We start from the raw sequence: 12,304 nt of genomic DNA, 5'->3' as shown, positions 1-12,304 counted from the left end.
GTGGCTGAACCGATAATGATCGTCGAAGGCTTCTTTATTCTTCCGCGGTTTTTCTCGCGCCCAACTGTACCCGACGTATGTGTGCGATTCTCCGTTCCCTATATCGTCGTGTAGAGTCGGGCTCACGGCCTGACTTCTTCTAATACGTACTCGTACCACTGTTTCCCTTCCATCGTTCATAGGTCAGGCCCATTCGGTAGTCTGCAGCCGCTCGCAATAGAAAAGCGATAGGGTAATTATGGGAGAGTCGCCACACCTTGCGCAAAATTGTCATCGTGTCTGAATTTTGCAATGGGAACTTTTTCCAAGGATACGTAGCGTTAGACGAACATTTTATGGCACTACTTGCAGTGAAGGAAATCAGAATTTTAATATTCGTCAGCCTTAAAATATTTAAATCAAAAACACCCTTCTTCTGGGAGAGACGCCGCACTTTCGGGCGTGATGCATTTTTCGAAACAATTTTAATTTGCCATTTAAACTTGTTTTTGTTTAAATTAAATAGTAAAACAGTAAGATGACACATAATTTTATTTTACACAGTTACAAAATACAATAAAATTGGAGAAATAAATAGGTACAGGTATTATTTCTGCTTTCCTAAATTTCCCTATTTATTACACATAGAATAAAGATAAAACGTGAAGAAAGAAAGGTCAAACACGTTCTCGCTGGCCAACCGAATCCAAACAGGCAGCTTAAAACATAAAATCGGTAACCCCGAAGTACCGAAAGTGCGGCGTCTCCCATAATTACCGTATAGTTACCCACGTAGTTAGACGCGGGTTTAATGCCCCTTCGATTAAACCCGCCCTGCCCCCTATCGGCAGGAAATTAATACATTTACCCCCATAGTCGATGTTATTACGCGAAACCTGCGTCATCCATAGATTCGATCATAATCCTAGACAGCGACCGGCAGTGTCCCCATTTCCACTGCGTCCCTTCAAATTACCGTGCACATGCTCGGGCACAAAGCGGCGTCGTTAATGAAATAGCATTCCAGCGTTTAATAATCAGCGCCGCTCGCCTATGCGCGTAAATATCTATTTCCAGCTCGGTGGAAGAATTTTCGCGGATATTCCTGGTGGAGCGATGTTACTGACGTAACCGAGGAACACGCTCGCAAACTGTAACGATTTTGCCTCTGCGAGAGACGGCCGCCGTCTCGCGTATATACGCGGCACCGCACGAAAACGCGCCGACACGGCCAGTCGGCATGTCGAGGCTAGGGAGAGGCCTCTCAAGGTCTTCCCCGTGGATTTTTACGCGGCCGGGAAGTAGAAACGGATGTGTATGTATAAAGGTCGTCGAGGACCGGTCGCGCGGCGGACGAATTCGATCCTAAAATCGATAAACGCGACGGGCCGCGCCGCTGGTGGGATCGGTTCTGTACGCGCCAGGCGAACAAGCGCGAAATAAGTCTGGAACCGATTCCTGGGAACGGGCTTATTTCACCGGGGCTTAACGTCGCGTCACGTTTTTCGCGGAATAAGTGCCGCCCGTTGCGCTGGCACCATTCGCGTTTTCCATTACAATACGTCTCCGCGGGAATGGGAAACGGCTAAGGAACAAAGAGGGAGGACACTGTGCGAAACGTTACACATATAAGAGGTAGACCAGAAATAGGCGTTGGTTCGTCCTCAAGTTTTGAAGCTCGTTCTATTTGTCCTTGGTGAAGATCGTGTGCCTGGAAACAGTTGCTGCGGGTGGTGCAAGTATTTTGTATCTCCTGCAAAGTTTCCACTCGTTCGGTGCTGCGGTAAAGTCACTCGAATTCTATACTCCTGTAAAGCGCGAGCCGCGATTATAGGCGCAGCACGTGACTCGGTTTATCAGGCACCGATGGGCTCGATCTTATCACGCGGGTAGCGGCGATAATCGTCGGTGAAAGTTGTCCATTACCTATTTTCCCTACGCTCCATTTGGCTCCCTTCTAAATTAACCTGCTTGCGGAGCGATTCGCTCGGTGTCCAGTATCGAGATCCTTCCGACCGTCTTCCCAGCGTCGATCATAAAGCAAGATTGAATTTCCTATCCGCGCCTAAGAATAGCTGAACGAACACCATTGGGACTCGAAACCGAGCTCTCCTCCATCGTTGATTTCTCAACACCCTGTACGCACTCCTCTTTCCACTTTCTACACCTGCCGCCACAGTCGATCGAGAACGGATTTTCCCGTTCCCGATTGCACCGAGGGAATCGGCGCGGCGCTCGCTCGCGGAGCTAATTATCGAAGCGCTCGTGGAAACGGCAACAACAAAAAAAAAAACAGCAGACTCGGAACGGCCGAGGCTCGTAACTCAAACGTAGCCTTGTTCCCCGGTTCACGACGCTCGGCTTCGCGCAGTCCCCGCGCGTCGTCGTGCACACGCTCGTATATACGGATTCACGGGCCGGTGACTGCGGAGACCGCGCGTTTCCGAAGAATAGCAATCGTTGTTGGTAGTGTCAGTCCTCGTACGCTCGCCCGGTGAACGTACGCCGCGCATCGTCATTACTATTCCGACGACTCCGCGCGCCACCGCACGCGAGGATCCGTATCTCTCTCGCGCGAACTATTTACTCGTGTTGATCGGTTGTTGTGGCGAGAAGGACACGTAACTCTAGGAACGAGCAACAGTGTAGAAAGCAGGGAAGAAGGATATTATCGTTACCGTCTCCGTCGCCGAATATATCGTCGCGATAGAGCGCTAGCCCTGAGGCCAGCAAATATCCCCGTGTTTTCTGATCAGTGAAGTCGTGCGTAATACTCGCGAGAGGCACGGCGAGCGTGCAATTAGCTCATCGAGCGTTTTGTACGGGAACAGGAGTCATTGTCGTTGGAATAATTATGAGCGTGGCTGTATGCACGCGCGTACGTCCGCCTGGCGTGCACATCCATTCGTCGCTCGGACGTAGAGGTGCGCGGATGCTCGGTGGTGGCACATAGGTAGTGCCAGGGGGATCACCGAGCGAATCCGGAACGTTTCATTGTCGTGCACGAGGCGGTCGCATCGCGATCGATCCGTTCTCTCCTCTGCTCGCCGAGGCGGTGTGTGCCGCGGCGGTGTACGTGCGCCGAGCGTTTCCCGCCCTTTTCCCGCGGAGGGAAATTACTCGGAACCGGGCTGGATCCTCCCGATCCCCCGTGACTCAGTGCACGAATTTATTAATAGTCGCGGGCACAGGCTTCTTGTGCGACGAGGGAAAGTGGCGGCACGGCCGATGGGAGATCCTGCGACCGTGAGCGGGGCCGAAGCGCCGCTAGGAAGGGACCCAAGCCGATCGTGAGTCTGCACAGTGTTCCTAATTCGCGTGACTACTAATCGTCGGTCTCGCTTTTCCCCGCGATATGCAAACACACCAGGCACGCGTCGATTTCGGTGTACCGGCGATCGCGATTACGCAACCGAGACGCGCGACCGTTAACGAAGGCACGTAAGCCTGGTCTCGCGATTTAACCGAGCGCGCGCACCGCTCCCCCAGGCCGAGGGGACCCTCCACCTTAATCTTATCGAGAAGCTATTACAGCGAGGCGTGTGTTTAGACTCGGCGACCGCGGCGCGGGTCGCGTCGGCGCGCACGCAGGTGCGGTAATTAATTCTATTGAAATTACAAGCCGGAATTATGCGGCCACGGGGGATCGTAGCGCGCGCGTCACGTGCGCTTGTCACTTACGTGGTCGCGCACGATGGATCGACTTAATTACAGCCCGAACGTTCTCTGCCCGCCGCGATTTTCTGCCCGTCCGAGCTAGGTACCGGTGAAATCGCGCGAACCCCGCGGTCTCTTCGTTCGCCTCGGGCCCTCCTTCTGTTTCCACCGCGTCGCGATTTGGAGCCGCGAGCGATGTGCACATTGCCTTCTGTAGAAAGTCTTTCTCGGTTTTAGAAAGCGTTTCCGCGCATTTTTAATGTCGAACGCCGATTTCGCTGATCGAGGAGGATGGCACTGTTCGTGGTTCGCGCGAACGCTGGGCGAGGATCCGACTCGCCGCGACCGAGTGGGTTCCAGAGGCGGCGCTCGGCGGCACGCGGTGTCCCCGTGGTTCGTTCCGGATTCACGGATTGTCCGCGATTCCCGTTACGCCGAAAAAGTTGGAAAAAAGAAATGCAGACGAATCGTAGCTACTAATTAACACAGTTGCTTGGTCTCGCGTGGAAGGAGAGAGATAACGAGCGGCGGGTAGGCGGCTCGAATTGCCGCGAATTAAGGCCTAATGGAATAAAGTTATGCTCGCAGGGCCTGGCCTTTGCCTGTCGCCCAGCTCCGTGGACGCGAGCGCGCCACGTCGATTTCGATTCCTGCCACGTTCCTCGAGTCGCAAAACAACCGGCGCGCGGTGTTCAACAACACTTCTGGCCGTCCCGTCGATATCTCTTCGGCGGCCCCTCTGACCCTGACATTTTCCTAGATCGATAACGAGCGTCTATCGATTGATTCTTTGACAAACACGAGCGCAACGTGGGTATACAGCGTGCTGCAAAAAAGGATGGCGTTCTGATGGGGCGGAACTTTATAGAGGGAGGTCTCTTCATCCCCCAAGACGGTTTCTTTATTATTACAAGTTCGTTATGGGTTAATTAATCCCCGATTTTTCTCATTTGCGCCTGCTCTTGGAGCGTTCTGTACAGGAGTACCTACCAATAAAGCAAACACTGTTTCGCGTGTGTGGATAGCAGTGCCGTCGTGTGTCTATACTAAGGCTGTTCGAGTACTCGAATGTTCGAGTAGCTTGAAGTTCGGATCGAGCCGAAACTCGGTTTCCGAGCCGAGCCGAGTACCCATAAAAACCGAGTAACTCGAAGGAACCGATCGGCTTGGTAAAACCGAGTAGCTCGAATTTCTTCGAGTGGCCCGAAAGAACCGAGAAACTCGAATTTTTTTCGCAGATGGAAAATTTCGAGCAGACCGACTGTGTCGAGTAGCTTAAAGTTTGAAGCTTGAACGTTTCGGGCAATACGAATGTTTCGAATATTTTAGGTTGCGAAGAAAAAAGTAAGAAGAAAAGGAAGATGACATAAAGAGAAGTGTATGAATACGTTCATAAATAGACCAACAAAATTAAAAAAAGAAAAGAAAGATTTTAATTTAGATCTTATTTCCAAAAGTTACAGAATATTTCCACTTACAGCTTACATTTTAATTATTTACATTCCCGTAGATAAACGTAGCCTAAGATATTCGAAAGGTTCAAGCTACTCGACACAGTCGGTCTGCTCGAAAATTTCGATCCGCTCTCCAAGTATATTCGAGCCGCTCGAAAAAATTCGAGCTACTCGGTTTTATCGAGCCACTCGGTTTTTACGGATACTCGGCTCGGCTCGGCTCGAAAAACCGAGCCTGCCTCGCTTTTCCCGAGTGCTCGAACAGCCTTAGTCTATACGCGATAATGCATCGATGCTGAATAATTTATCGCTTCCGTGTAGAAGTGGCGGAGAGTAGGGACTGGTGACGAAATGTATCGCTGCTTCTCGGTCGATGTCAGCGTATAACCGCGGAAAAAGAACGCGCTCCGACGGCGATTTGCGTGCGAGTCTCCCATCGACGAGCGGCCGCGGGTTCAGCAGTAAACTCGCGCCGCGATCTAACCCAGTTCTCAGCCGCGGCGCCGTTCAACAGGGTCGTCGGTGAACGCACTTTATTACATCTGCTGGCTGGTCCTTTCCTCCACAGTGGCCATCGGCAACACTATTATTAGGTGGCCGTTAATCCGCGAATAACCAGAACACTCGAACGGAGGGCTAGGCGCTTCGATTCATCGGCTCGCGAAACCCAATCGTTGCTGTTTCTCTCGCGGAGCTGTGTAGTTGCCGATCTAGCTGCGTACAGGGCGCCTCGTAAAAGGTGGCCCGCAACCTTGGGCGCGGATCGAGCGCGCAGAAAGGATGAATAAAGTTCCTGCGAACGCTTTAAATGTTTTTGTGTTTCGATAATCGTCGGGGCGAGCCTAGCGTAACGCGCCCGCAGGGGCCCGGCTTCAAAGAGGGCCGAAGTGATTCATTGGATATTACGAAAGTGCTTACAAATACTCGGTAAGGTCGCAGATGCGAGGCAAATTAGTTGATAGTTACGTTGGCGTGCTCTGCGGCGGGATTAATCGAGGTATAAAAGTGGCTGGTATAAAACGGGACCCGAGTGGAAGATTTTCTGTGGGCTTTAAGGGGAGGTTCTGGTCTAAATGTCGATTTTTCTTTTATTTCATTTTTCGAATGTTCAACCTGTTAGGAAAACGGGTTTGAAAGGATTTGTTGAAATTCGTAAAATTCCCGAAGTTATAGGCATTTGAGTCGCGGCAAATACATGGGTCACAACCGGCTACTCGGCGCTCACGTAAAACTTTAAGGGGAGGTTCTGGTCTAAATGTCGATTTTTTTTATATCATTTTTCGAATGTTCAATCTTTTAGGAATACGGGTTTAAAAGGATTTGTTGAAATTCGTAAAATTCCCCAAGTTGTAGGCATTTGAGTCGCGGCAAATACATGGGTCACAACCGGCTACTCGGCGCTCACGTAAAACTTCAAATGCGTTTTTCTCGAAACAGTGTTCTCAAAACGGTGGGACCTGTATCTTCAAAAGTTATTATCCGATTCGACTGAAACTTGTTTTATTTTGAAGATTATTCTTTTGGCTAGGGGGGGGGGGGAACTAAAAAAATCACAAAAAGTTGAAAATTTATAATTTTTAAAGGCGTTGAAAGGACGAAAAATACAGGGAAAAGTGATTTCAAACGTGAAGTGTCGTTATTTTCTAAAAAAAATGTAATTTTTGTAATTTTTTTTAGCCCCCCCCCCCCTAGAAAAAAGAATAATCTTCAAAATAAAAAAGGTTTCAGTCGAATCGGATAATAACTTTTAGAGATACAGGTCCCGCCGATTTGGATCAATTTTTTGACGCCTTAACTTTAACGACTCCCCAGGGCTGTTTGCACTGATTAATTATAAAACAAAAAATATATTTCTATAACATAAGACATCCTTAATACAATGCAACAAGTCCCATTAAATTATATATAGTAGTTTTCCTTTAATTAATTCCTAAATATCACCTATTTTTTGGGGCTCTAGACCAGAACCTCCCCTTAAGGTCGTCGCGAATTTAGCGAATCGAAGAGAATAACAATTAATTGTCGCTTCTCCAAAGTGCGCGGCGGCTTTTATGCCTCATGGCTGTGAATTATTGGGGCCAATGGAAGCGCAATAAAAGTACACGAGGTGCGCGGAGAAGGTAGCTTTTCCCAGTGACCTTTTAGTCATTTAGTGCCTGCTTGCTCCTTCGACAGCCGATCCAAGGGAGTGGGTATATAATTCTGTAATTCCTCCGCCAGATGTTCCCCAAAAATAGCGGTGCGCCAGGTGCTGGTATCGTAAACTCAGCTATCGGTAGGTCCCAACAACGCCTCCTCGTTCGACCGAGCATCCACGCGAGGCCACACTCGGGACCAATCGCGTCCACGGCCTTATCCACGGGATCTCGAGCAAATACTCGAAATACCTGGCGTTCGGTCACCGATAGGAAGCTCCGTCTGGAGTGTTGCTCGCGTGTCAGGGACGCGTTCGGGACTGCCCCCAAGCGTATCGGAGAAACATAGTCGAACGACGAAACGATAAGCCCCCGGTCGAACTACCGGTGCGCTCTTCGCTCGTCGTCGAGCAGCAGATCGGATCGCACGGGGATCCGTGTTACGCGTGTTCTTACGCGGACAGGAGGAAGGGAGGATGTAGCAGGCGGTGGCATCGGCGGAAGGTAGGTGGACCAACGGTGCTAAAATTAAATTAGCCAACTGCCGGAGAGACACTTCTCTGATTCACCTCGGCGAAGGGTTTCGTTTGGAGATGGGCCAAGGGCAACGGACTCTTCGCCCCGATTTATCGAGCGGTTTCCTTTGACCTTGCCGAGGAGGAGGTGAGAAAGAAAACGCCACTTTCCCTTGGCCGTTGAATTGGTCCCACCCCGTAACCTCCGACGAGACGCGGCTGCCCGCGAGAGTCCGTTCCCAGACGGGCGTAATTCGATTGCTCGGTCGCGATTCCAGCCCCGTCTGTATTCAGTTAGCGCGAGCTTCAGGCTGCGGGGCCGCTCGGCTAATTGCAGGATTAATGGAGGAATTTGTAACCATCTCTGTGGAATGCACGTCCCTCGGGCGGTCCAATGGATGCGCGGGATAGCGGACGGTTGCGCGTGCTTTAACGCGGGTGGAAGGAAGGTAGCGAGGTACCCGGGGGGCCTACCTCATTGCGGATTGTAAAGATATGTATACGTATACTTCTACTGTTAGTAGTACACATTCTGCTGGATCTAGGCTAATGTTTGTATTAGGGTAAAGGTACCAGTGACTGTGTATACTCGGTAGTTGACAAGTTTTCAGAGAAACGTGAAAAATAAGGTTTTTAGAAGCGTTGAACTGTGGATATTAGGAGCCGCGGTGCGCTGTTGAAAAGAGATAGTTGCAATTCTAAAAACCTTATTTTTCACGTCTTTCTGAAAAGTTGTCAACTACTGATACATGGTCAACTATTGGTACCTTTACCCTAATATTTATCAGCGGATAACGAGACATCCTGGTCCTTCACTATCGATACCCCAAAGCGCCCCGATACCACCCCTCTTCAGCCCTCTGCGACTCTCACGACCTCACTGTATTCCTTCCGTTTGGGATATGAATAGTATTTATCATTCCTGCTGTTTGTTTCTGATTGCAGAACGTAGGGGAGAGCCGGATACCCGTCCCCCGCGCGGCTCGACCCTCTTTCTTCCCGAAATCGCGACTAAGCACGCCGACGCTCCTGCCCGGGCATCGGCGCTCTTTGATACTCTCGGGATACCCGCAGTTCGATGTCGTGGACAACTCCACCACATCTATCTCCAAGTGCGTGACACGGGCTGTGTCTACTCCGTTGATCGAAGGTACGTATGTGCATCGAGGATAGGCTTGCCACCTGTACTTTAAAATAAAGTATGCGAAAATACTTCGCGATTAATTATGCCTTCCTACGTGAAACGTAACGCAATTTTATTGTACGTAGCTGCCAAACGCACGCAAACCATGGTCATTTGAAAGTAATTTCTTATCTTCTGTCTGTTCCTGCCACCTCAGCATTTGCTGAGAAAGTTTTCTCTGCCATGAATGTGAAGTGGCGAGTTGAGGGAAACAAGGTCTCTCTTAATTTGATAAACAACGAATTATTCATATATTTTTATATGAATATTGAGTGCAATAATGCCATTGAGGTATTTAAAAATGATAAAAAGTTGTTTTCTAATGCTAGAAGCAATAAAGAATATGTTTGGAAGGGGTCAATCCGGTTAGACGGGTTGAAGAAATCGATTTTTTTTAAAACCTTTTTTCGAAAGTACATATCTTCAATAATGTCTTGTTAAATTTTAATGGAAAAATTCCGATTGTTTTAGATTCTACAGAGGCATTTTGTAGGGAGCGCAGAGGCTCGGCGTCTCTAGATGAAAACTTTGAACACGTTTTTCTCGAAACGTCATTTGTCCACATCATGAAGATAAAATCTCAAAATCTATCGAACCGATTGCTTTATAAATTTTACTGCTTATTCTGCACACCTGTGACTCTCGCAGGGACTACAACCAAGTATTTTCATTGAGTCTAACTTACTTTTAAAATCGGAAATAGCAAAAGAAAAAAGTCGATAAAAACATTTTGCTTGCATTTTGCTAATTTTGAAGATATATCAGTAATTATAGTCGGAGCGATAGCGACAGACATACCGATCAAGAATCTGTTGGGATTTTGGAGTTGAGATAAGTCTAACAGCTGAAATCGCTTTCACGAGCGAGTCATGAATGTTTAAACATGTCATAAAGACCGCTTTCAAAAGCATTTGAAAAGCAATAATTTTATTACTTTTATATTTTTTATTTAAAGTAGAAATATAGTTTAATAAATAGAAAAAAGTTTTATTCCATTACTTTAATTATTTTCGTCGCAATAAATTCCTGAAAATCGCTTAATTTACCGGTGCGCTAACCAGAATGACCCCTTAAAATGTACTTTTAGTTTTCTCGAGTGTACTTTTTTTTATACTCCACGAAAGCTTTACGTTATTCTCCTGTAAAAACGATGGCAACCCTAATCGGGGATCCTCGATCGCGATTCTCTCGGCCGCGTGTTTCATTAGCAAGAGACACTAACAACCACGGTTTTCTGTTGACAGAGCCAGGACGCAAGACATTCACGATATCGCCCGTGTGGGACATTGACAAAGATGACGTCCAGTTGGTTAATTTTGCTGAGGAGAAGAGCAACTTTTTCAGGTATCACGACACGTCCCCGCCGCTTGTTCTCCTCGCGCCCGGATTCGCTCGAATCCGTGTTCTGTAAATGACAGATTTCGAGATGGCGAGTTCTGTAATTGAGCGATGTTTGCGCCGCCGGTTAACAGAACGGTCCGACTGTCGGGCCCCGACAGCCTGAGAATTCTGAAAAGCGTTTTACGACCGGCGGATTTACCCTGCCTGTGCGAGTTGACCGTAAACACGTCGGGGCTACTAACGAGAGGGGGCTTTTAAATTGCGAACCCGCGAAGGCTCGTCGAGGCCCAGGCCACCGGGAAAGCTACCTGCCGCGCTCCTTTGACTCATCGCCGTGTCATTTACAGAAAAACATCGCGGCCCCCACCCGAGCATGTGGCAAAGAGACATTAAGAGACCCAGTCCCGCGGCGTAAAGTGGCATTGTTCTGTTTGCCTGCGCAGCTTGCTCGAGAATCCTCAGCTGAATATGATCGAGGACGCCGGCGACAGCTGCCTCGTAGACGCGTCTCTAGGCTCCTACAATGAGAACACATCGAACACGGCGCCGCACTATTTGATGCTGAACAAGCAGAACTCGTTCGAGCACGACGAGAGTCTCGGCATACTGACCCCGGACCAGATGACCGACTTCACGGTCGCGTTGGAGTGCTCCAGGACGCCATCCTGCGAAAATCTGACCGGCTCAGCGGGCTCGAGGTTGGCGTTGACGCGGGCATCCGCGTCCAGGCCCTCGGTGGACGTCGAGCCTACCGAGGAGGTATCCAGCGAGCGCACGCCGTCACCCGAGGAGCTTCCACTCGATCCCAAGCCCGCGGAGACTGCCAGGGTCACCAGCGTTCCCATCAGCTTCGTCACATCGGTGACGAGCATCACCAGCCTCGAGGCCGGCTACCAGGGCGACGGAGAGAACTCGAGGCCGGCTAGTCGCGGGGCCGATCCGCCGTCCGTCGTGCCGCCACCGAATCTTCCCGCGCCGTGTAGGCAGGATCCTATGACAGACTCGGACTTCTTCACCGAGAGCGATGCCGACGCGTACGAGGAGATCGTCCGCGGCGACAGGAAGGCGCAGGTGATCGACGGCACTCTCTTCTGCGCGCCGGGCGGTCGAAGGTGCCCGAGCTTCACCGGCGAGGAGATGGACTCCAGTGGGATCTACTCTGACCTGGACAAGAGGCAGGACGAGCTCCACGCGCCCGAAGAGGCGGCCGAGGAGGACGAAGATCGCACCCCGGACACCATCGACACAGAGGTCTCGCAGAGAAGTCAACCGTCGCCTGTCAAGGCGGAAGCTAGCCAAGTTATCATGGACTACCTGCAGGCGAGTCGATGTCTTTTGCAGTACACAGGGTATAGAGGGAGTAAATAAATGACACCGGATACTAACAGCCTGGGGGGCGTCATTGAAAGAGGCAAAAAGGTGTTAATAAACTTGCGCCTGGAGACTAATTCTTGCAGAGATATTCAGAAGGCTTTTAGAATTTGTAAGTGAAAACAGTTTCCTTGCGCGCGGCATGTTTACATAATACGCGCCACGGTCGGACTGATACGTCGGCAGTTCGGCGTGTCAACAGCTAGTACGCGACCTCGTAATGGAAATGCCTCGGTTCGGACTGTTTCGGTTTACGTCTTCAGTTATGTCGCGGCTCGAATTCGGTACGAATTCTACCGATACGTCGGCTCCGTCCTCGATCGTCACTTGGTAGCTCGCTGTAAGACCGTTTCCTTTCTAAATTATACATTTACCTTGCGAACGTTTTTGCACGATCTGTCAAAATTGAATATCCCTGCAACTGTTGCTCTCTATACGTCCATGATTTATCATCGCTAGCTCCTAATACTTGCGTGCCACTCGGATGGCTATTACAGGGGCAATTACGTGTCTCCTTTAACTCTGCTTGGATACCACAGACGTTTAAGCCTCTCTGTTTCTTTCAGCGAGTTGTATCGACCTCCACACATTCCACCCCGTAATACATTTACACCCTTGCTATATGTGCATAGACGCTTTGATACAGCTGACGTGATTGGTAATGTTCAG

At 49.7% G+C, this 12,304-nt stretch overlaps 1 protein-coding gene and 1 long non-coding RNA gene across 5 annotated transcripts in view; one reads left to right on the top strand and one right to left on the bottom strand.

Annotated features, from left to right (window-relative positions):
• LOC143371375 (uncharacterized) overlaps positions 1-12,304 on the bottom strand; it is a 111,672-nt gene that overhangs the window by 39,439 nt on the left and 59,929 nt on the right. The gene's annotated exons all lie outside the window — the stretch shown is intronic.
• The window catches only part of Toc (toucan), a 33,351-nt gene that overhangs the window by 3,568 nt on the left and 17,479 nt on the right, over positions 1-12,304 (top strand). For all 4 annotated transcript variants that reach the window (XR_013086001.1, XM_076816445.1, XM_076816444.1 and 1 more), the window contains 3 exons: positions 8,686-8,890; positions 10,168-10,267; positions 10,708-11,584. Coding sequence is in view for 3 of the 4 variants with exons in the window: in XM_076816445.1 (XP_076672560.1) it covers positions 8,686-8,890; positions 10,168-10,267; positions 10,708-11,584 (1,182 nt within the window). In the remaining variant the exon portion in view is untranslated. The remainder of the gene's footprint in view (positions 1-8,685; positions 8,891-10,167; positions 10,268-10,707; positions 11,585-12,304) is intronic.

This window comes from Andrena cerasifolii, chromosome 7 (assembly GCF_050908995.1).
Source record: "Andrena cerasifolii isolate SP2316 chromosome 7, iyAndCera1_principal, whole genome shotgun sequence".
NCBI classification, from domain to species: domain Eukaryota; kingdom Metazoa; phylum Arthropoda; class Insecta; order Hymenoptera; family Andrenidae; genus Andrena; species Andrena cerasifolii.
Note: the sequence above shows the minus strand (reverse complement) of the source record. Positions and strands in the feature narration are given on the sequence as shown.